This window comes from Plodia interpunctella, chromosome 23, assembly GCF_027563975.2.
Source record: "Plodia interpunctella isolate USDA-ARS_2022_Savannah chromosome 23, ilPloInte3.2, whole genome shotgun sequence".
Taxonomy (NCBI): Eukaryota; Metazoa; Arthropoda; class Insecta; order Lepidoptera; family Pyralidae; genus Plodia; species Plodia interpunctella.
The window spans coordinates 833678-856726 of NC_071316.1; the positions used below are offsets into that span (position 1 = coordinate 833678).

At 35.6% G+C, this 23049-nt stretch overlaps 3 protein-coding genes across 5 annotated transcripts; 2 read left to right on the plus strand and 1 right to left on the minus strand.

The window, feature by feature from the left end:
- The first annotated feature begins 398 nt into the window (after nt 1-398).
- LOC128680126 (kinesin-related protein 9-like) lies at nt 399-1328 on the plus strand. The gene has a single exon (XM_053762965.1). It carries the CDS (start codon nt 399-401, stop codon nt 1326-1328), a length of 930 nt encoding a protein of 309 aa, XP_053618940.1.
- A 6191-nt stretch (nt 1329-7519) lies between these two features.
- LOC128680273 (carbonyl reductase [NADPH] 1-like) lies at nt 7520-10915 on the plus strand. Its single transcript, XM_053763325.2, has 2 exons — nt 7520-8400; nt 9328-10915. The coding sequence occupies exons 1-2, from the start codon at nt 7689-7691 to the stop codon at nt 9531-9533; spliced, it is 918 nt and encodes a 305-aa protein (XP_053619300.1). The 5' UTR covers nt 7520-7688; the 3' UTR covers nt 9534-10915.
- On the minus strand, nt 10797-22375 carry Hr78 (Hormone-receptor-like in 78). Of its 3 annotated transcripts, none has more exons than XM_053763323.2 (11): nt 22159-22375; nt 20983-21117; nt 18911-19060; nt 18363-18581; nt 17389-17499; nt 16619-16714; nt 15474-15642; nt 14002-14188; nt 12733-12883; nt 12037-12261; nt 10797-10937 (listed from the first exon to the last, which is right to left on the minus strand). In XM_053763323.2, exons 2-10 carry the CDS (start codon nt 21104-21106, stop codon nt 12038-12040), a joined length of 1431 nt encoding a protein of 476 aa, XP_053619298.1. In that variant the 5' UTR covers nt 21107-21117; nt 22159-22375; the 3' UTR covers nt 10797-10937; nt 12037. The 3 variants fall into 3 exon arrangements, with proteins under 3 accessions (XP_053619298.1, XP_053619297.1, XP_053619299.1); XM_053763322.2 differs by having other exon boundaries at nt 22143-22375; XM_053763324.1 differs by lacking the exon at nt 22159-22375 and adding an exon at nt 21958-22097.
- Between the last annotated feature and the right edge of the window lie 674 nt (nt 22376-23049).

Below are 23049 nucleotides of genomic sequence, written 5' to 3' on the forward strand. Positions count from 1 at the left end.
TACTACCGAACCAGGACCGAACATTGACGACTGCGCATGAGCTACGACCCAGTACTGAGTCTACGGATGCTTACAAGTACTGCTACGAGTTCGCCTAGCTACGCGACGACTGCTAAAGTGTATATGCAAGCAAAAAGTGTTCTAATGTGTATTGACTTATGTGCGAGAATCCGGAGAGTGATATTTAACAGAAATTAGAATATTATCGACACGATCCAGGGACATACCTCACCTCAGCAAAATCAAACAGGTGTTATTTTTTATCTCGTTCACTGCTTACCTATATTTACACCTTGTCCTTATGCTAAGAAAGCATTGATTTATTATTGAATACACGGCTAGTCACCCGTAACCTTTGAAATTAAGCACACAAACATAAACAGATATCGGACTCAAATATGCCTAATTTGACGCGCTCTCCGCCGCTGAATAAGTCTATTAGTTTGTCAGAAACAGATATGGATAAGATAACTCAGTTCTCAGCACCTTTGGAGGATGTTATTAACATTACCCAGCGAGATAATAAGCGGCGCCGCGTCGCGGATGAGTGTATGGATAGCGTTTCAACAGATTTACGAACTATAGTTAGGGAGGAGTTACTAAAACTGATTGCTCCCCTTCAACTCCAACAGTCTGAATCACAGAATTGTACATTACAAGAAATAAAAGAAATTAAAGAGACAAACAAACACATTCAAAATTCTATGGATTTCCTGGTGGAACAAAACAAGGAATATCGGACAAAGATCAATGAGCTTGAAGTCGAATCTAAGAAAAACAGAGATTATATCAACATATTGGAAAGCAAACTCGAAGATGCTCAAATATCTTATCGAAAAACCAATTTTGAACTAAAAAACGTACCGAAATTGAAACTTGAGACTAAACAGGATCTCGTAGAAATTGTCACAAACCTGTCCAAGACTGTTGACTGCGCTATAAGTAAAAATGATATTAAAGATATTTATCGAGTTAGAGGAAATAATCCTGAAAAAAAGAATACTCCAATTGTTGTTGAGACCAACTCTGCTATTTTAAAAGCCGAATTTCTTAAGAAGGTGAAATCCTTTAATATGCAACGTCAAAATAAGTTATGTGCCAAGCACCTAGGCTTTAAAACGCAAGAGGATACACCAATATTTGTATCAGAACACCTCACCGCAAAAGGAACACGCCTCCATTTTCTAGCCCGTGACCTCACCAAATCGAAGGGCTATAAATTCTGTTGGACTGCGTACGGCAGGGTATTCGTCAGAAAGGATGAAAATTCTCCAATAATAAACATCAAGACCGAAGAGCAAATACAACGTTTATTCCAAGATATATGACTATTTTTGCAGCCTATTATTAATATAAAAAAAGGTGAAATATGTATAATTTTATGGGTTATCTTTCAAATATTTTTAATTTTTTTGGTTTTATTAATAAGTTTAATATTAACTTACCAGTCACGAACTTTCTTTAGAACTAGCTCAACTTGTGTCGTTTGTCCGTTTATATTTATTTATCTATACATATATTTATTTAATTTTTGTTTATTGATTACTTTATATAAACAAGTACTTATAAATTTCAAACACGTACTAACAGTAGTCGTACGAGTATATATACACTCAAATGTTTATAATAAAATGAAATCAAAACAATTATGCTATTTATATGAAATATATTCATGTTTACCTTCAAATAATGATGTGATGGACATTTTACCTAATATATTGTTAATCTCAAACATATATGTCATTTGCGACAGACCTGACGGTTTCTTACATATATATAAAACATTGATTAAATACCTAATTAAACGAATAACTTATTTAGCATTGTCTGACCATAATTGTTTATTAATAAATAATTTGAGATTTATTTACTATGTTCACTACACACATCACGGCTTCTGGATTCGACCAACATATATAAAGTTAAGCTATTATTACAATAAAAACATATTTAATAAATACACAATTTTTAGGTTTTATATTATTTGTGTCATATATTTATATTCTTTAAATACATGTAGGAGGCTGATTAAACACCAAAGTAAAGTAAAACTGAACAAACGACAAACACAACAATTAATTGACACATTAATATTCATGTTATACGTACATCACACTTTCCATATTTTGACTAGTATTTCCCTTAATTATATACCCAATGGATAATCGATTAGCAACGTTAAATGACATAGATAATATTGAGATAGCTTCATCCGTTGTCTGTAGCCTTAGTGAATTTAGTTCGACATTAAAGGTAGATAGAAGGGACCTTACTATCATAACACAAAACATAAGAAGTATTGATCACAATTTTGATGACTTTACCCTTACTTTAGCTTCTCTAAAAACTGATATAGACCTTATAATATTAACAGAATGTCGAATAAATGATAATAAAACCATACCACAAATGATAGGCTATAGCATGTATCATAGTACTTGTCATCAAAACCAAAATGATGGTGTCGTTCTGTACATAAAAAACATACTGAAACATGAAGTGAAGGAAATCAAACTCACTCATGCTTCTTGTGTTCAAGTGGATGTACTGGATACAGTCATCTTAGGAATCTATAGGTCTCCATCACAACAGAATGCTGAACTTTTCATTAATTCTTTAGAGTCACTTATAACTACTTTAACTTCTAGGAATAATATAGTTGTTGCGGGTGACATAAATATAAATATTAAACTCAAATCTGAAGAAAAATCGTATGAACGTAAAAATAGAATATTATATCAAAATATGTTGTCTAGTTTTGGAATACTTGCAGGACACACTTTTAAAACTAATGACAAAAACTGCATAGATCACGTAATGCTTAAATTAAATAAAAATAAATACAATGCACATATAGTTATTCTAGAAACTAGTGTAACTGACCACAAAACAGTTTTTCTTTCTATTTCTAAAGTATCGCGTCACCCACAACTAATCAAATATAAAACCAAGATTGACTTTGAAAGTGCTCTAATAGCGTTGGAAAAAAGCCAGATTAATGAACTTATGTTCTGCGATGACCCCACCTTAGTAACCGAGAAATTGACTAAACTAATAAAAGATAGTTTAGACCAACATTCTGCAACTACTAAAATACCTAAGTCTAAAATAATAATTAAACCCTGGATCACTCCGGGAATACTGCGTTGTATAAAAAACCGAAACAAACTACAGAAAGAATATAAAAATGATCCGGGAAATGAAATTACTAAAGTTATATATATTAGATATAGAAACTATTGCAATAATCTGATAAAAAAATTAAAACGGAACTATGAAAAAGAGCTACTAACAAAATCTTTAAAGAATAATAAAGTACTTTGGAAAAATATTAGAAACATTACTTATACCAACAAAAGTAATAGTCAATGTACTGAATTGTTACATATTAAACCCTCAAACAGAGAATCTGTAGATTATATTAATAAAGTATTTGCAAATGTTGGAAAACAATTAGCTACACAGATTCAAAAAAATTCTGACACCGAAGTTAATACCATGATAAATAACATCCCACAACAGTCCAATACACTTGTTTTATTACCAACAGACTGTGATGAAGTAAACAGTGTTCTTATGAGTCTCAAATCGGATAGTGCTGATGGATGGGACAACATATCCACTCATTTCCTAAAACTAGCTAAAAACCTAATCATTCCAATTATAACTCACCTAGTAAATCTTTGTTTTTTGAAGGGTAAATTTCCGTTACCTCTAAAAAAGTCCATTATCACACCTATACATAAAAAGGGTAATAGAGACGAAGTCAGCAATTATCGACCGATATCTGTTTTACCTGCCCTATCTAAAATTCTGGAAAAATTGATTAATATCCGACTAATAAAATTCTTAGATAAATATAAAATTCTCTCATCACAACAATTCGGCTTTAGACGAGGAAAATCGGCTGAAGACGCGGTAATTGAACTAAGCACCTTGGTTGCACAGAATTTGGATAAAGGCGTTAAATGCGCAGCAGTATTCCTTGACCTGAAAAGTGCTTTTGACACCGTTTCTATCCCCATTCTCTTACGCAAATTAGAGCGAATAGGAATCAGAGATGTGGCACTTGCTTTGCTTAAAGATTATTTGAGTGATAGACAGCAAACTGTTAAAATTGAAAATTGTGTGAGTGGAGTTGAGAACGTTACATATGGGGTTCCTCAGGGGAGTGTCCTGGGTCCTACTCTGTTTTTAACGTATATAAATGATCTCTGCGAAATGAGTATCCCAAATGCTAAAATCTTCTCCTATGCGGATGATACCGCCATTGTGTTCAATGGCACTACATGGGATGATACTCGAACACACACTGACGCAGGGTTGGCCCGGGTAGCATGTTGGCTAAAAAGTAACCTACTCACACTAAACACTACAAAAACGAATTACATCTGTTTTGGTATTGATTCACGAAATCAACCTAATCTTGGCTACCAAGTAAAAATTCATTCTTGTAACCAAATTACTGATAGCCCAAACTGCAGTTGTCCAATCATTGATAGGGTAGATAAGGTTAAATACTTGGGTGTATTGGTTGATCAAAGGTTGTCATGGTACCCACATCTAGATCACGTAATAAATAGAGTTAGAAAATTATCCTGGATTTTTAAATCTTTACGTCACGTCGTTCCTGGAGGTCTGGAGGTGCAATGCTCATCCAAAAGCCTATTGAATTGTATATATATATCCCTCGTGCAGTCTGTTCTCATCTATTGTATTTCGGTGTGGGGAAATGCTGCTAAGACCCATTTTCTAGGATTAGAAAGAGCTCAGAGATTCCTTATCAAAATTATGTATTTTAAGAAAAAACAATATTCAACTGAATTATTATACAAAGAGTGTAATTTGCTTACGGTTAGACAACTATATATTTTAAATTGTGTGCTAAATAAGCATAAGGTTACAGTATATGATCCCCAAGCAGAAACTAGGAGAAGAAGAAACATAGTGGCTAAAGTACCACAAACTAAAACAAGATTTGCAAAAAGGCAATTCTATGTAATATCAACCAATTTATATAATAAAATAAACAAAGAAATTAACATATATAGTAAACTATACAAGGAATGTAAAACTATTATTACTAGATGGCTTAAAACGAAAGGATATGAACAGACCGAAGCTTTACTAAGTATAGGATAATTATATGTATTATATATGAATGGTTGTATATGTATGTTTATATCTATTTATATATGTATATATGTGTGTGTATATATGTATGTTTATATCTATTTGTATATGTATATATGTGTGTGTATATATGTATATGTATGTATGTGTATGTATGTGTGTATGTATGTAAATTTAAACTAAAGTTTGATATATCGAACACATTTTTGAAACGCATTTGTACACTTGCTAATTACCCACCTACACTTAAGTACCTACCTAATTATATAAAGCGCTTTTATGAAAGAGCGGAGTCTCCTGGCACAGGCTTGCACGCTTAAAAGGAGATTCCAATCACATTCTAACTGTATCATGTGTTTTGAGTAATAAAGAATTTTTCATTTTTCATTTTTCATTTTTCATTAATCGACTTAGCAAAAGGCGGCAAAGCTTTTGTGTACCTAACATACAGTGCTGTACTCTGGCGGGATAAATGTGCAGTAATACTCCCTATTAGGTACCTTACGAAGGATGTAAGGTCGTTTGGCTTTCATTTTCGGATCCGATGTCTGGGAAAAAAATCGTACTGAAGAACCGTGCTATATATTTACTGTGAATGTTTGTCGTTACGTCCGGCTTACGTGAGCGAGGTCGAAATAAGTGTTTGCATTTCACTTCTCACCATCGAATCGATTCGAAGTGAGACGCGGCGAACCAATCACATTGTGGTGTGGTTGTCGTTGCGTCACAATGACGCACTGTGATTGGTTAGCTGAGATGCAGCTAACCAATCACCGTGTGCCATTCGATAGTGAGTGGCAAACTTCCATGTAAATTATAATGGGTTACCATTAACGGAACTTTGAATTTTATGGAAAAAAAAAGGTTATTAGGTATATAGGTAAGATTTGTTTCATGTGAATATAATTTAATTTTATTGTAAAAATGTGTATTGGGTATCAATATTAAAACATGTAATAGGTAGGTGTATAATATAATAGTTTAAATATTTGGAAGCGAAGATATTTATTTTAATGCATTTTCATATTATTATTTTATCTAAAATAGATTTTCTTCTCGCAACTAAATTTAAAAGTATTATTTTAACTAAATTATTGATTCGCAAAGTTGAATAACATAAGAACCCACCATAAATCGGTATATGTTAAAGACAAAGGAAACTGTAGCGGGCCGATTTACATAGCCAAATGAGATTGAACTATTCAATACGCCTTCTAGGGTAGGTTGTAGGCTGCCTTTGCCGACACGCGACGTGTGACAAAAGACAACGCTCTGTCCCATTTTTCCTCGTGTATTTCAAATATGCTTTTCTCTTGTATGAGTGAAATGGAAGTTACATCGTTGACTATAGTTTTCTCTGTCTTGGGAGACTTAATTATTTTTACACGATAGTGGCGCGCCTCATTTTAAGCTACATAATCTATGTCCATTTTTTGGCTTGAGCTTACAAATAATTACATATTATACGAAATAATTATTGTCCGTAAATGACTATGCCGCAAGTACCTCATTTTCGTTTACTGCCAAATGACAGATGTGTTTCTTTAAATAGAAGGGCAAAAGTTTGTATGATCTCCATTCCTACTTGTATAGTTTATGATATAGGTAATTAAATGAGTTGTTTAGAATATTGGCTTTTTATTTAATAACCTATTGTAATTTATATTGAAATATAAATTCGGTACTATCAATTGGCTTGACTACTTGTTATTAATTACATGGTATACTATTTTTTGTTGCCATATATGTATATTTTTCCCAATATATGTATATAGCATTTTCACTCCAAAAATCGTGATGTCCCTTACCCCCTCTTAACTTTACTACCACAGGGTTCAGTTTGAACCGACTAATATTTCAAAATGAGATTCTTCGAGCCGAGTTATCATGTTTTTGTGTTTTTATATCTGGAAATAAATTTAAAGTACCTACTCGTATACATGTACCATCGATGTACCAGAATAATATCGGACTTGGGGAGAAACGTTCGAAACCAAACTGGAACCGGAAAGAAATTCTAAATTTGAAATCGGCCACAAAAAAAATGATCCTTGCAGCAATTCAAATCTGATGCAATTTATTGGTTCTATCACTCGTATATAGAATTAGAGCTAGGTGATAATGCGTGATGACGAGACGAATGGATTTCGTGGACGTTTCTGATTACGTAAATTGTAATTGTATCAGATAACAAGTGATCTTATTTATAGCGGCTTTGAGTAACGGTTATCATGATTAATGTATTCAGATAACATGTGTCCTCATTATATTTCAATAATTATATGATTATTACATAAATATTTTTGTGATTTGACTATCAATCTGAAATCAAAGTAAAAAAAAAATTAGAATTTACATTTAGGTACTCTGACGACTGACGAGGTGGGTGACACTTGGCAAAATAAAACTAAACTACCGTGACGTTGGCAAAGTCATCGTCGAACGCGGCGAACGATGGAGCCATGACACTTTAAAAAAAAACTACAACAAAGTCGGTCGGTGCTAATTTTATTGCCTACATTTATTTTTAACTTTGTTTTGAGCCTAAAATAATTATGGATAACGACAACGAAGTAACTGTTGTTATTAGTGAACCAAACAAAGAACTCGAAACCACTCCTCCGCCTGAAACAATGAATTCCAAAGTTGCTGTCGTGACCGGTTCGAATAAAGGAATAGGTTTCGCTATAGTTCGCGGACTATGCAAGCGTTTTCCCGGCTTTGTCTACCTTACGTCTCGCAACGAGAAACGCGGACAGAAAGCTATTGAAGACCTCAAGAAAGAAGGCTTGAGTCCAAAGTATCATCAACTAGATATCACTTCCACAAGCAGTATTGAAAAATTCCGAGATCACATAATGGACAACTATGGAGGAATAGATATTTTAGTCAACAATGCTGCGATTGCGTTTAAAACAAACGCCAAGGAACCGGTATCAGTGCAAGCTGAAGAAACAATCTTTGTGAATTATTTCTCTGTGCTATCTACATGCGAGATTTTGTTCCCTATTATTAGAAATAGCGGGAGAATCGTGAATATTTCTAGTTCCTGTGGACATTTGAGTCATATACCTAGTGTTGCATTGAGGAAACGTTTCACAGATCCCAGCTTGACGATTCCGCAGCTCAGTGAGCTAATGAGGGAGTATGTAGAGGCTGCTAAACAAGGAATACAGCTGGCAGAGTGGGGGAATTCTTCATATGTTGTTTCCAAAGTTGGTGTGACCGCCTTGACTAAGATACTGCAGAAAATGCTCAAAAGCAGAGGTTGGTAAAGTCAAATTCAATAAGGTTGGCCATAAAGTCCATTGACACCTGCATACTATGTTTTCCCAATTTCAAAAACGACAGTTTCGGAATATATGAAATGTATCGCAAAATTGTGTAAACACGGTAACTTGGTATAGGGTAGGGGTTATACAAGTTCACACTAGAAATCATCATCATTTAAAAGTACACTATATTAATTCTATCTTCCTAACTGTGTTGGTTTGTTTGTTACTCTTTACATTTTAACCACTGTAGTCTTGGCTTTTCCACATTAGAGGGACCGCGTTGTGGTTCCATTTTAAACAAAAAAATTAACAAAGAAAACAAATTTCAAATATTTTGTGCGGCTGTCAAACAAAATGGCAGCCGAATGTTGTCGTCAATCTCTGTCATCAGTAAGTGGGAGCAATGAACTTTATGGCCATTCTACATGAACAATACTTTAGTATATAACACTCTATTCACACATATAACTCATGCTCAGCCCTTAATTTTCTCTGTACATAGGTATATATTATCATTCTTGTTTCTCATGGAAGCAGATACTAAAGATTAGGGAGATAGAATATTCTTTAAACCTGCCTAAATAAAAGTGAGCATTAGCATATTTTTATCCTGCAATTTATTGTCAATTGATTCTAACTGGCAAAGTATACTGTGTACTAAAATAAGCCTTTTTATATTACTGAAACACACTATGAATTACCTGTGTTAACAATATTTGTTGTTTTTTTTTTCTTTTACAAATAATTTTAATATTTGTAAATCTATCTATATTTGTAATCTATTTGTTCCATCTATAATTTATACAATAACGATAATATAACAAACCCATAAGCTAAATATAAAAATTGTGTCATTTTCTCTCATATTGTGTAAATTGTATAATCATATTTTTAAATGGAAGTATTTTTACCATTACAGATATAAAAGTGAATGCAGTTCATCCTGGCTATGTGGACACAGACATGTCATCGCACAAAGGTCCCCTGACCATAGACGAGGGAGCTACGGCCCCGTTGTTCTTAGCTCTGGATGCCCCCAACTCTGTACAAGGAGAGTATGTGTGGTACAACAAGAAGATAGTGAGCTGGACTGGAGAAAGGGAGGAAGAGAATTATTTTAAATAAATTTATAGATTTTTAACTGTTGCCTGCATCCTGCTATCATGTTTGGCTGGGGTCATTATCTATGTATATCAAGTTTCGTCAAATCAGCCCAGTGGTTCTGTGGAAATGAGACAGACTTTCGCATTTGTAATATTAGCATCAATTCTGTGATAGTAATTATACTCAAATTTCTTGTACTGCTATTTTATTTGTATTGTGTACGATACATGTGGAAGTAAGGAAGTAATGTGTCCGATAATTTGAAAAAGATCAAGCTGCCTATTAGTAAGACTGAAACATATTTTTTACACCATATTGGAAGCTAATATTCCCAGATATGTTCGTTATTTTTCAATTATTCAATTGACATTTTTTAACCAGTTTCAGTAAAAGATAAATTTGGATAATTTTGGGTATTGTGGAAGATTTGTCCAAAGACGCATTGTGTGTGATAATTCTGATTGTCGTGAAAATTAGAGTGGATGTAATGGAACAAAAAGACATTATTTTGTTAAAACCTTTTTTAATACTATTTAATATGTAAGTTATTAAAACTTAAGTTATACATTTCATAGATCAAAATTAACATTAAAGCTTCATGAGCACAATAAAACATTTTATTTCATGATTTGTGATAGAAATCTATAAATATTCTTTTACATTTGTAAATTATATTACCATCATATGTAATATCTAATAACAGTGTTACAAAACGTAAAATATCCACATTTATTAATTGCATTGTTAAATTGTTCAAAGTACTTAAAAAGGTACATCAAATCTGACCAATCATAGTGAAACATGAATTAGCCTAACTATTGGCTTAGAAAATATACACTAGTTTTTTCTTACGAGTCGGAATACGTGTAAACAATCTTCATAGTACTTCTTGTTGAAAATAAAATATTACTTCAAATTTATAAATCTAAACTCAATATTTAATAACGTACGAAAGTAATTTCTTAAAATACTTGCGAACCGTCTCGGCTTCGCTCGGGTAAAAACCTTCCTCAGAAATCACACTATCTATTGGTGAAAATCATACAAACATCCGTCCGGTAGCTTTTGAGTTTATCGAGTTTACTCAGACAGACAGACAAACGCGACTGTTGTTTTAATAATATGTAAGGATTGCTGTAAAATCGATATAAAATGCATGGTAAGACTGTTTACATAATAAGATTTGAAAGGAACAAATAATATACATGAAAATTGGAAAACTTTTAAATTTTTAGTAAAAGTTATGACTTTGTCAACATCCAAAATAATGGCATAATAGAAAGGTGCCAAAAATCACAGCTTAGAATTTCTAATACTCTTGCTTATAACTAATGTATAGTATACTGGAAGGCAGCCTTAATTAAGGCACATTTTACTAAAATATATAAGTACTAAGCACCAAAGATCTCTTGTTTTATCCTTTACCTGAAAAAGAAAATGTTTTATTTTTATATGATTGACTAGCTGCGCCCCCGGGGGCTTCGCTGCCGTGGGAATTTCGGGATAAAAACTAACCTATGTGTTATTCCAGGTTATATTTTACACGTGTACCAAATTTTATAACAATCAGTCCGGGCCAGTAGATTTTGCGTGAAAGAGTAACAAACACACACATTCTCACAAACTTTTGCATTTATAATATTAGTAGGATAGTTCGTTCAATAAAGGAGTTCTTGTTTAGGATTTTTATAGTAAAATCCCGAGCGGATAAAAAAGTGCGGCTACAGGTAGTTGTCTGTAGTGCTGTGAAGCTTTTGTTGTTGTCAGAGCGATATTATTTGCATTCAAAGCGTGACAAAAACTCATGTCCGTGCAGCAAACCATAATACATCGTCAATATTACAATAATACATCGTCATTCAAACTTAACGTGTGTATAAAATTCCCGCTCAATCGCTTGAAGATATCTGTTTCAAAATTGAGTTATAACAAATCACACAGATTGAGCTAGCCCTATTTGTGTAACGGGATACTAACTCAACGATACAATATTTTAAAACAAATAGATAAACATACAAGACCCGGGCTAATCAAAAAAAGATCATTTTCCATCATGACCCGACCGGGGATCGAACCCGGACCCTCTCGGTTCATTGGCAAGCGCTTTACCACTGCGCCACCGAGGTCGTCAATATTCACATATTACAATAATTCACTGAGCGAGCGAGATCTTGGGGCAAAAATACATTTTTTGTATGTATGTTTGTAACGCGATAACTTACGAACTGTTGGTCCGATTTTGATGAAATTTGAAAGGTATGTAGGATATGCCAATAGAATTATTAAGTTCGTGGGGTATTAAAAATCTGTTCAGTCGTTTTTGAAATATTCACAATTTTGTAAAAATGTATTGTGTTCGCGAGGAACAACTAGCCAAAATCAAATCATTTATTCAGAAATTAGGCCTTCACAGGCACTAAATTAAATTTATAAAAGCTACAAACTACTAGCATTTCGGAACGACCGTTAAATACGACGATAGTTTAACACATTGAGAGTTAAAACTTGTAAAAAATGCACTCACGTCAGCGCTCGGCGACCAGCAGATGCGGTATGGTGTCGTCGATGCACACGTCGCCGAGGAAGCCGACGAAGAACACGTCCTCGAGGAAGGCGGCGCCGAAGCATCGCAGCGCCGGCAGCTGAAGCAGCAGCGCCGCGCCGCGCTCGGCCGCGTCCGCGCGCAGCGACCGCAGCACTCGCGCCTGGTACTCCTGCAGCTTGCGCGTCAGGAACTCCGGCACGCCATCTAGTGGGATATTACGACACTATTAAACGACTGAAAATTGTGTCTTCATTTTTTTCATTTTACTAATACTAACCTAACTAATATTATAAATGCGAAAGTAAGTTTGTTTGTTTCATGCATTATCGACTCGACCAATCTTTATGAAATTTCGCATGTATGTAATTAAAAGAATATGGAGAAGGACATAGGGTACCTTGCATCCCTAAAAAACTATTGTTTCCGTGGGATTTGTGAAAAACCTGTATTCTATCATAAGTAGCGCTAAATGCTAATAACATAAACTTTGCAATAAAAACACTAGATGGCGTTGCGTGAATTTTAAATGCGCTATGGATATTTTATTTCCACTAGCCCAATTCCATTTTAATACGAAGAGAAAAAACTGTTCCCGAGCGAAACTTTCTACAAAAAAAAAATTATTTCTTCTACAAAAAAAAATATTATTTAAAAATAAGCCCAAAATGTACTTACCAGGCGAGAACAAACACAAGGCCCTGAGATGAGCGTGTTCCCTCTCGCTCACTCTCAGCTGCTCCATATTTGTTAAGAACTGCTGCAAGCGAGACAGCATGCTGCTCACTTCCGCCACGCGCTCGTCTGAATAGTCCGCTGTTGTTATTTGCTGGAATAACAGTTACAATCTTGCTACAAAACGATAAAATACCCTATCCTAACAAATCACCGGTTGACTGCAAGAGATCCTTACATGGGATAAGTCCTTGTTGTACACGTATCTAATTAAATTTCTACAATTATTTATTTTCATGCACTAAAGTTATCACAAACAAATAAAATTGAAATATATACGACCAATTGAGTTCTTGTCCTATTAATATTATAAATGCGAAAGTTTGTGTGTATGTATGTTACTCTTTCACGCAAAATCTACTGGACGGATTGCTATGAAATTTGGTACACGGGTATAATATAACCTGAAATAACACATAGGGTACTTTTTATCCCAGAATCCCTACGAGAACGAAGCCCCGGGGCGCAGCTAGTTAAAATAATTAATTCATTATGAAATTACACAGATTAACTTAGATCGGTGTAAGTTCGATGTTACACATTATTAACTAAATACAAATAAAACCTAAGCCTAACGTAGCTAAAAAAGATAAAGAACACAACATACGCGTTGTAAAAACTGACATACGTTTAAAGATAAAATATATTTAGCTCAGAGTGCTAAATATTTTACCAGTTTCTTCTCATATATTTTAATATACGTTTCTCTTTCTTGTATGAATGAAATGAATGATGATGTTTATAGTTTTCTCTGTCTCTGTTATCCTCCCATTTTAAGCTGTCACGTGCTTAAATTGCATTTTTTAATCAGCCCTTCTGGATGGGTTATTATCGCTCGTCACCCTCAGTTTTGTCCCCGCCGGGGACGAGTGGGAATATTTCAAAAAGATATATGCCATATGTCACCTGGGATGATGATAAACGGGAATTTCATTTAGGAAAAATCCCAGTCGTGACCCAAGTTTTATCTGTACATACTTTGCATGTGAGTCAGTAATATGGTTTTAAAAACGCTCTGCTAATTATTGCCTCGCAAGGAAAAAAATCAATTTAGCGCACTTGAAATTTAATGTCATGAAGAACTTTAAGAGCTATGAAATGAATATAATTTACAGGTTTATTTTTTACGCTGTCTTCGCGGCGTCACAGCCCAGGCGTCATATCGCCGGGAACTCGCGAGGATGAGACACGAGGGAGAAGGAGAAAGCATACCTCCGGCTGGTGCACGGAGGCGCGCCGGCGCGAGTCGCCGACGCTGCGGTCGCGGAGTACGCTTTGCAAATGGCTGACCATCTGGGGCAGCAGCGTGCTCAGCGACAGAGCTGACGAATACTTCGCTAAACCGAGAACGAATAGCTCTGGCCAGCATTTCTTGAGCAGCGTCGCTTGTACTTCCACACTGTAATAACATCGAGAAGATATATATAAAAACCGATCGAGTGTGTTGAGATTGTATTAGATAAGTGGATTGGGGATATTTTTAATTTGTCTAACAAATAAACTTGTTATATACTTACTTGTATATTTATATATATTTGTCGGAGTGATAATCATATGGACGCTGCAAAACGCAAGTAATACGTATAGCTAAAGATACGTGTTGCTTAGCAGAGTATCGGCGTAGTCGACGACGCGATGAAACAGGAAAGCTTCAGCCACCATTCAAGGCGAGCTTGGATAGACGCGTGCGCGCACTGATACACTGCTGTTTTCGTGGTGTTCAGATTGTGTACTTATTTCATGATAAATTACATTTGTAACAGATAGACTTAGTATTAGTGACAGATAGACTTAGTATAGAACTAAAGAACAATGTATGTGTTAGTGGTAATAATGTGTAGTGTGATTTTACTTAACAGTTCAACTTATAATTATAGCAAATGAACAAGATCAGCGTCCTAATCCGACATATATATATAATAATTTTAATTTCATCAAATTTAATTTTTTCACGAGACTTGTGTATTCACGATTAATTAAACTTTGTATGCACATACAACAGTGACGCCAACGTCAACAGTATATCTCATCAGTATACATTTTTTATTTTGTTCTCAGCAGTGTACCACTGCTATCGCCCGAGAGCGAAGTGCGGGTTTGTATTTCACTTATCACCATCGAATCGATTCGAAGACGCAGCGAACCAATCACAGCGCGCCATTGTGACGCAACGACAACCACATCGCAATGTGATTGGTTCGCCGCGTCTAGCTTCGTAAATAGCAAAGTCGAACTACGTACACAGAAGGCGAAGTGCGGGTTTGCATTTCACATTGCGCCATTGTTACGCAACGACTACACTGCACGCATGTGATTGGTTCGCTGCGTCTCACTGCGAATCGATGCGACATTGAGATGTAAACAACAAACTCGCACTACGCACACAGAACTATGTCAACTCTATGACGACCTCGGTGGCGCAGTGGTAAAGTGCTTGCCTCTGAAACGAGAGGTCCCGGGTTCGTTCGCCGGTCGGGTCACGATGGAAATAAGATCTTTTTCTAATTGGCCCGGGTCTTGGATATTTATCTATATATATATTTGTTAAAAAAATATAGTATCGTTGATTTAGTATATAACCATAACACAAGTCTCGAACTTACTTTGGGGCTAGTTGATCTGTGTGATTATTTGTCATAATATATGAATTTATTTATGAAACTAGAGATGAGGTTTGGACTCACGGCAGCGTGTGGACGACAGGCACCGCCAGCGTCCACCGCACGAGCGCCGCCAGCAGCCGCGCGCCCGCCTCGCACACCGCGTGCAGCCGCAGGTGCGGCGGCGGCGGCGGCGGCAGCGCCAGCGGCAGCGACAGCGACGCCGGCGTCGACAGGATCGACTCTTCTGACCCTGCGAGCGTAAATCGAATCATTCATTCAGAAATTAGACACTTCACAGGAACTTTTTTCACTTAATTTTTTTTAATGTATTTGTATTTAAAAGCTACAAACTACTGTTAAATTGATTAAACTCACAGTTGTAGGAGCTAATATACAAGATATATTATAATAGCGCTTCAGGTAGCGCAACACTTTCGCAGGCGCTCGACGCAGCAAAGATTTAATTTTTATATGTAAACTGCTATTTAGGTTTCAAGAACACTAGCGGGAATTTCGGGATAAAAAGTACCCTATGTGTTATTCCAGATTATATTCTACCCGTACACCAAATTTCGTAACAAACGGTCCAGTAGATTTTGCGTGAAAGAGTAACATACATACATTATATATAACATAGTTGGGATTAGGATATTGAAAGAAAAATATTGAGAAAACATCCTAATAATTTTGATGCTTTGTTCATAAACACCTCTCATATTTCCCTGTCGGCGGCCCCGTAGCGAACTCAACCCCAATATTCTCATAAAGACATATTTTACATCACATTGAAGAGAACACAAGACACAGAAATATTATATTCGTTGTCACACTAATAAACCGAACACAACAGACAAGTTCAGTAAGTAAAAATTTTATGTTTGTCTAATTGTTACTTGAATACATCGAGCAAGTTAATATTCTTGATATCTGAGGGTATCTTGTTAAAAAGACTGAGAGAAGTGCTATTTTTATATTGATATAAAAATAGCACTTCTCTCTTTAATGCATGCATCTTGTCTATAACCAAGGTTATGCGTTAGATACCAGTAACCTTAAATGTGTACCAATATACTATAGTACCAGTAACCTTGTATGTGTTATATACTAATAGTATCGTTGAGTTAGTAACCCATAACACAAGTTCCGAACTTACTTTGGGGCTAGGCTCAATCTGTGTGGTTTGTTCCTATAAAAAAAAAATCTTCGCATGGTGATAACAAACTCACCGTCATTTAGCGGCGTATCGGCGGCGTGTAGCGGTGCAACAGGTACTTCAGCGGTCGTGGCGCCCGTGTACGCCGACAGGTACTCGTTGATGGCGCCTACGACAATATTCAATCAATGACAGCTCAATTGCAATAACAAAGGCGAAAGTGCAATTGTGCAGTACAAAAATTATAATGTGCGCGTTTAATTTTTAACCTATTTTATATATTTAAAAAGATTGTTGAACAAAGTTACAAGAAATTAAATTCAAAAAGTTGAATTATCTGCCAGAAAAGAGGTAATTAATTTGAAACGGTTGAATACACGTTTCCTAAGGCTAAGACAACTTTCGATTAAATTCTCTATCAAATAAAATAAAAAAAAAACTAGATCAAAATCGATTCATCCGTTTGGTTGATATGACATACAGATACGTTACTAAAATGGTTGCGAACGGAATTAAAAAAGCTGTTTTAAAAACATCCATACTAATATTATAAATGCCAAAGTCTGTCTGTCTTTCACTAAACCAAACCGCTGAGCCGATTTTGATGTTGTATAGTATGCACGTAGTTAAAGATCCCCGTTGAAACATAGGCTATTTTTTTTTTTCAAAAATCATCCTGCATATGACCCTTGGGGGGTGAAAGTTTGTACGAAAATCATGTCTGTTCCACTTTCGCAGATAAATAATACACGCGGGCGATGCCGCGGGCAAAAGCTAGTAGTCTATGAATAACCTTGTTAGTTTGTAGTGACATTTAATAAATAAAAATGGATTCTGACTCACCGAACTGTCCCATTTTAAAGAGATTCTTGGCGAGTTGTGTCTGCAGCATCAGGTGCTGGCGCCGGGCGCCCTCCATGTCACCCGCGTTGCTCGGATTCAAATATGGCGACACTGTAATTATTTTTACATCATTCGGTAAGTATGTCCTTATTACCCACAAATGGGGCTTGTAATTGACCAATTAGCGGTCTAGGGTAATAATGTAGCTAGGGCGGTAAGTAATTTAAAAAAAAAACACTTCACTCCTTCAAAAAGTTCGCGTACATCTAACCATCACACTGGCAATAGACATCATGCATTCAGCCCAATGAAAATTCAAATTCAAATTCAAATTCAAATCATTTATTCAGAAATTAGACCTTCACAGGCACTTTTTCTCGTCAATCTTTAAATTTATAGTTATTTCTCACAAGCTACAAACTACTGGCATTTCGGAACGACCACTGCTGAGAAGAAATGCCGAAAGAAACTCATTTGAACAGTGTTGGTCCCTATCATGCCAGATCGGCTTACCATTATTGTTTCTTACAAAAAAATTTTTTTTTTCTTTTCTTTCTAATAATATATAAAAGTACATAATGTACATAGTCAAAAGGTATATCAAAACAGGTTATGATCGTGATCCGAGTGCTGATTATAATATATATATATATATATATATATATATATATATATATATATATATGACCAAAGAGGTCGCTTCGCTATTCAGCCTTGTCTTCGTATGAGTATAATAGTCATCAATTTTAAATATCGAACGGTGAAGCTCAATTTCGTTCTAGAAAAAAAAAAAATGTTCTTTACTTGGTTCTTTCATTTTAATGAAAAAAGGCGGGAATAGACAACATTTACTTTTAAATGTTCTCACAATCTAGATGTAAAGCAGAGTAGTTAGCTCGGGTGTGAGCATCAATTGCACCCTCAAACTATAGGCGCTAAATATCTCGGGCTGCAAGATTTCCTATCAGTATTACCTGGATTTCCTTTATTGAAAGCGACAGCCGCAGCTAAAGCGAAGTTGATAGCGGGTGCTGGCGCCCCGAACCCCTCGGGCTCCTCCTTGGTCACCGCCGGGGGCGGAGCCGCCAGGCCCAGCAGCTTCGAGTACGCCGCCTGCCTCTCCCTCTCCTGCATAGCGCCGTCCCGCTCCAACTTCACCTTGTCCACTATCGGCTTCCGCTCATGCTGGACCGCTGTATGTACATTGCAAGAATTACTGCTCATCGGTGTTATTTAATATGGTCCTATTCTAGGGCGGAACCACTATTTCTAGGCAGTGGTCTTTCAAAATTAGTTTAGTAGTTTAAGAGAAATATGAAAAGTATAATTTTAATTTTTACGTTGTTAATGTCTTTGCTCTATTTTTTCGTCACGTGAATTGTTGGGCCTTGATGGCGGAACCGCGTACCCCACTCTTCTGCGTCAGTCCCGCGCATCGTCTCACAATTTTTGTTAGAGAAATGCCTGTAAAGACTTTTGTTTTTATTTTGATGATGGAATCCGAAAGGTAAGGATCACTCACAGTCGCTTCTCATACCGCACGCGAGACACTTCTGCAGGCGACAATACTGGCAGCGATTGCGATGGTGCTTCGTCACCTCACAGTTCATGCTGCCGCGGCACTGGTAGCCCAGTTTCTTGCGGATGGACCGCTTGAAGAAACCTTTGCACCCTGAAAAGAAACCGTTCCTTGAGTAAAACTGAGAACAGATTAGATTATTAAAATGCTACTTATCCAACTACCATTATAAATGCGAAAGTTTGGGAGGATGTGTGCGCGTGTGTGTATGTTAGTCGCTTTCAAAATCTACTTGATGAATTGTTATGAAATTTTGTACACGGGTAGAACGTAACCTGGAATCCCCGAACGAAGAAGGAACCTAGGTAGTTTTCAATAATTTTGTCAATTTTACAAGCAAATTTTTTGACATTTAAAATATTACTTTACAAATAGCTGTCCACCCCTACTTCGCTCGGGTAAAACATAATAAATTATACCCCTAAACCTTCCTCAGGAATCACTATCTATTGGTGAAAACCGCATGAAAATCCCTACAGTAGTTTTTGAGTTTATTGCGAACAGACACACAGACAGACAGACGCGGTAGAGGACTTTGTTTTATAATATGTAAGGATAAGGATATACATTCGTCCACCTGATTGTAATATACATAAAATATCCACATTTTTGTTACTTGGCGTGTTCGAAGAAAAGGCTGCGGGAAAGTTTGTTGCGCCGCGTCTTGACCTACGCTTTGGTCGACTACTTGTCGATAGACGTGTAAGAAAATTTCTGACATCAAAAAGTGACGTAATCATACAATTTTTTTGCGATAAGTTTTGGGCTAGTGACATATACGAGCTTACATCACAAAGCTTGTATGCAACATATCAACAATAGACGACGAGACAATAAGAATAACATTACACAAGCATGCATTTGATAATTTGTTGTGGCAAAACTATTTTTGGAGCAATATAATGGCTGATAACTGTTCACAACACCAAAAGTTTATATTTATGTGAAATTTATTCATAAACCAGCTTATGCCCGCGGCTTCGCCCGCGTGAATTTCCTATGGAACATTTATTTCCATATGTAGCCTATGTCTTTTTCTGCACTTCAAACTACATGTATGTAAAACTTCAAGAAGATTGGTTGTAGATTAAGCGTGAAACAAACTTAAAATGTCATAATATAAATGTCTATGAATGAATATAGTGCCACAAATTCCCAATACCTGCAAAATGTGACTTAGTTATAAGCAGGGATTTTTGGGGGTAACCAAATAAAGTATTTTGAACACTGTTTTTCCATTCGGGTTAAAAGAAAAACAGAAATAAACTGTAACACTTGAAATATCTTTTTTGAAAAACAGGTTCAAAAGTGTTTATAACTGTTACAGCCTATAAGGTTTATAATGGCGTAACAATGCCACAGCCGATGTGTAGTTTTCGGTTCGTTATAAGATGGAACGGCAACAGCGCGCTTTGACGATGCCGGCAGCCAATGGGACTTCCACATACAGCGACGCTGTACACACACACACACAGAAAATTGAAAAAACAGTTTTCTAACAGTTTGGTTACAGGAAAAAACATATCTGTTACATTTTTATAAGTGTTCGAAGCAAAACAGGTTTAAAACACCCAAATTAGTGTTACAGGAATAATTCTGGAACAGATTCGATTCAATGTATGAAAACACTTATGTGCATTCTTTGTTACTGTGTTTTTAAGTCCCTGGTTACAAGTTCTAATGTAATTAACTATTTTCAGATAATTGCAACACTTGATTGGCGAATAAATATTTATAATATCCATATCCGCGTGATAATAGGTCAACACCATACCACTTAGAACTCTGAATATCATAGATGGGACTTCAGATAAGAACAACCTTGACAACCAAGCTGATAAGCAACAACATTCCCAAACAGGGGTGACGTCAGGTAACCAGATACATGCGCGAAAGGAGACATTAATGGCCATAACCTGTTTTGCAAACCTTAATAAAATGATAATATACTCCGGGATACAATTTACCATGAATTTCCCATGGAAGTAGCATTAGTAATAAAATTTTCAGCTTACCTTCACAGCTTATAGCACCGTAATGTCTCCCAGAAGCCCTATCTCCGCACACTATACACAGCTCGAGGCCTCCCACCTCGCTCCCTGCACTAAACTTCATTTCCATTGGTTCTTGACCATCCATGTTGATTTTGTCTGAAAAAATAAGTATTTACGTATACGTGTAGGTATTTTCTGTACAACTAAATGAGGCCTTTGAGTTTCGCACCTCTTGGCTGTGTACCCCCACTAGCAATATATGTAGATGTGATACTGTATCCACATTTTTTTTTTCAAATTATCTATTAAAAATATGCTACCACCAAGTGCTTGCATTTTGGAATAAAGCGGATTTCGGGTTCCTATACCTTGTACTACATAGTTACTGCAATAAAGATATTTGAGTTTGAGTTTATAATAATACACAGCATATAATATATGCTGTGTATTATTATAAGTGTGATTCACACTCTCCAAATGGTTTGATCCATGAAATGCAGTTCACATGTTTTTGCCACAGTCAATTTGATGATGTCTTTCCGTGATCAACCTACAATCAATTAAGACAAACATACTACATACCTACAATCAATTAAGACAAATATACTACAATTAATTAAGACAAACATGATGGTATTATATTTCACTATTTCCAAAAACAGATAAAAAATAAAATAAAATATTTACAATGCTTTTGTTTTGTAAGTTGTTACTATTACATACAATATTATTATTAACTAATTTACTTTTTTTAAATCTTTAGTCTAATAATAAGTACCTATCATGTTTGCATATTCACAGCATAATAATTGTACATCAGTATGTAGGTAGTCTATATTGAAAATGTATGCCTGTATAAATAATAATTACCTTTGTTTTTTAATAAATTGGTTTATGACATTGTATAAGTTGTCTAAATAAATAAAGGTATGTACTCCAAAACAGGCAACAAGGCATTACAATTTATAAACGAAACGAACAGGCGTGAAACCATACCTTGTGACAAAATGTCTTTCTCCTTTCACTTTTTGTATTGTAAATATCAAGGAGTCACCAAGCGTGGGTGACGAGACGCTAATCTTTAAAGTTCAAGTGGTGGTCTACGAAACGACTTTGTGATCACTGGAGCGGAAAAGAATCATCAAGCTACAAATACAGTTATACAAAGCGTCGGTACTTACCTTGTAAAATCCGTACCTTTGTATCAGTTTCCGTATGTTTTAAGTTGCGATTAAAACAAAACTATATAGAGATAAGATACGCGTAAAACCACATTGTCCACTTTTAATTTTTTTAAGAAAAGTACAATAAACTTTCACAAAATAATTAACACGAGACGAGAACGTACAGGAGAAAAATTTTGTGAGGTGTACTAAAATTTCATTCAGTGCATCGTATGAAATGAACATTGAAATGAATGATCGTCTATTCGATACCAGTGAGCCAGTGACTGACTTTGACAATTTCACAAATAGTCCTAAAATGTCGATGTCACAATGATTAACAAGGCATGAGGAAATATAAGATGACCCATTGACGGTCCTTCAGTCGTCATAATGATGCAATGGAGTAGATACTTTGTCAAGGTTCCACCACCGATACCACCACCAACACCACCGTGCAAACAAAGATCTTTAAAACTACGCAAACGCAAAGCTCGGCGCAGATGGCGCTACTGGTACAACTAGGGTACAGAAACATTGCCAATAGAGTAAAAAGCGCCAATTTTCAATATTGTTACACAATCGTGGTGTGACTTTAAGAAAAAAAGAAAGATTTAGTGGATTATTGAATAGGCTTTCAGAACAGAATGTGTAAAATACAATACGAATTTGCTAAATGATTCAAGTCCATTGTAAAACACAATACCTTTATAATAATTATTGAACACTATTGATATCACATTGCACTATTTTTGGGATTGGGATATAATATTTTCGACCACCACCTTCAACATAATCAATTAACCACTTCCATCCAAAAACTATTCAAATCAAAAATATAACAACACAAAAAACTATTTAAGGGTACTTCATATACGACGATACATATTTGATTTTTAGCTTCACGTTTAACATCTTTGTCGCC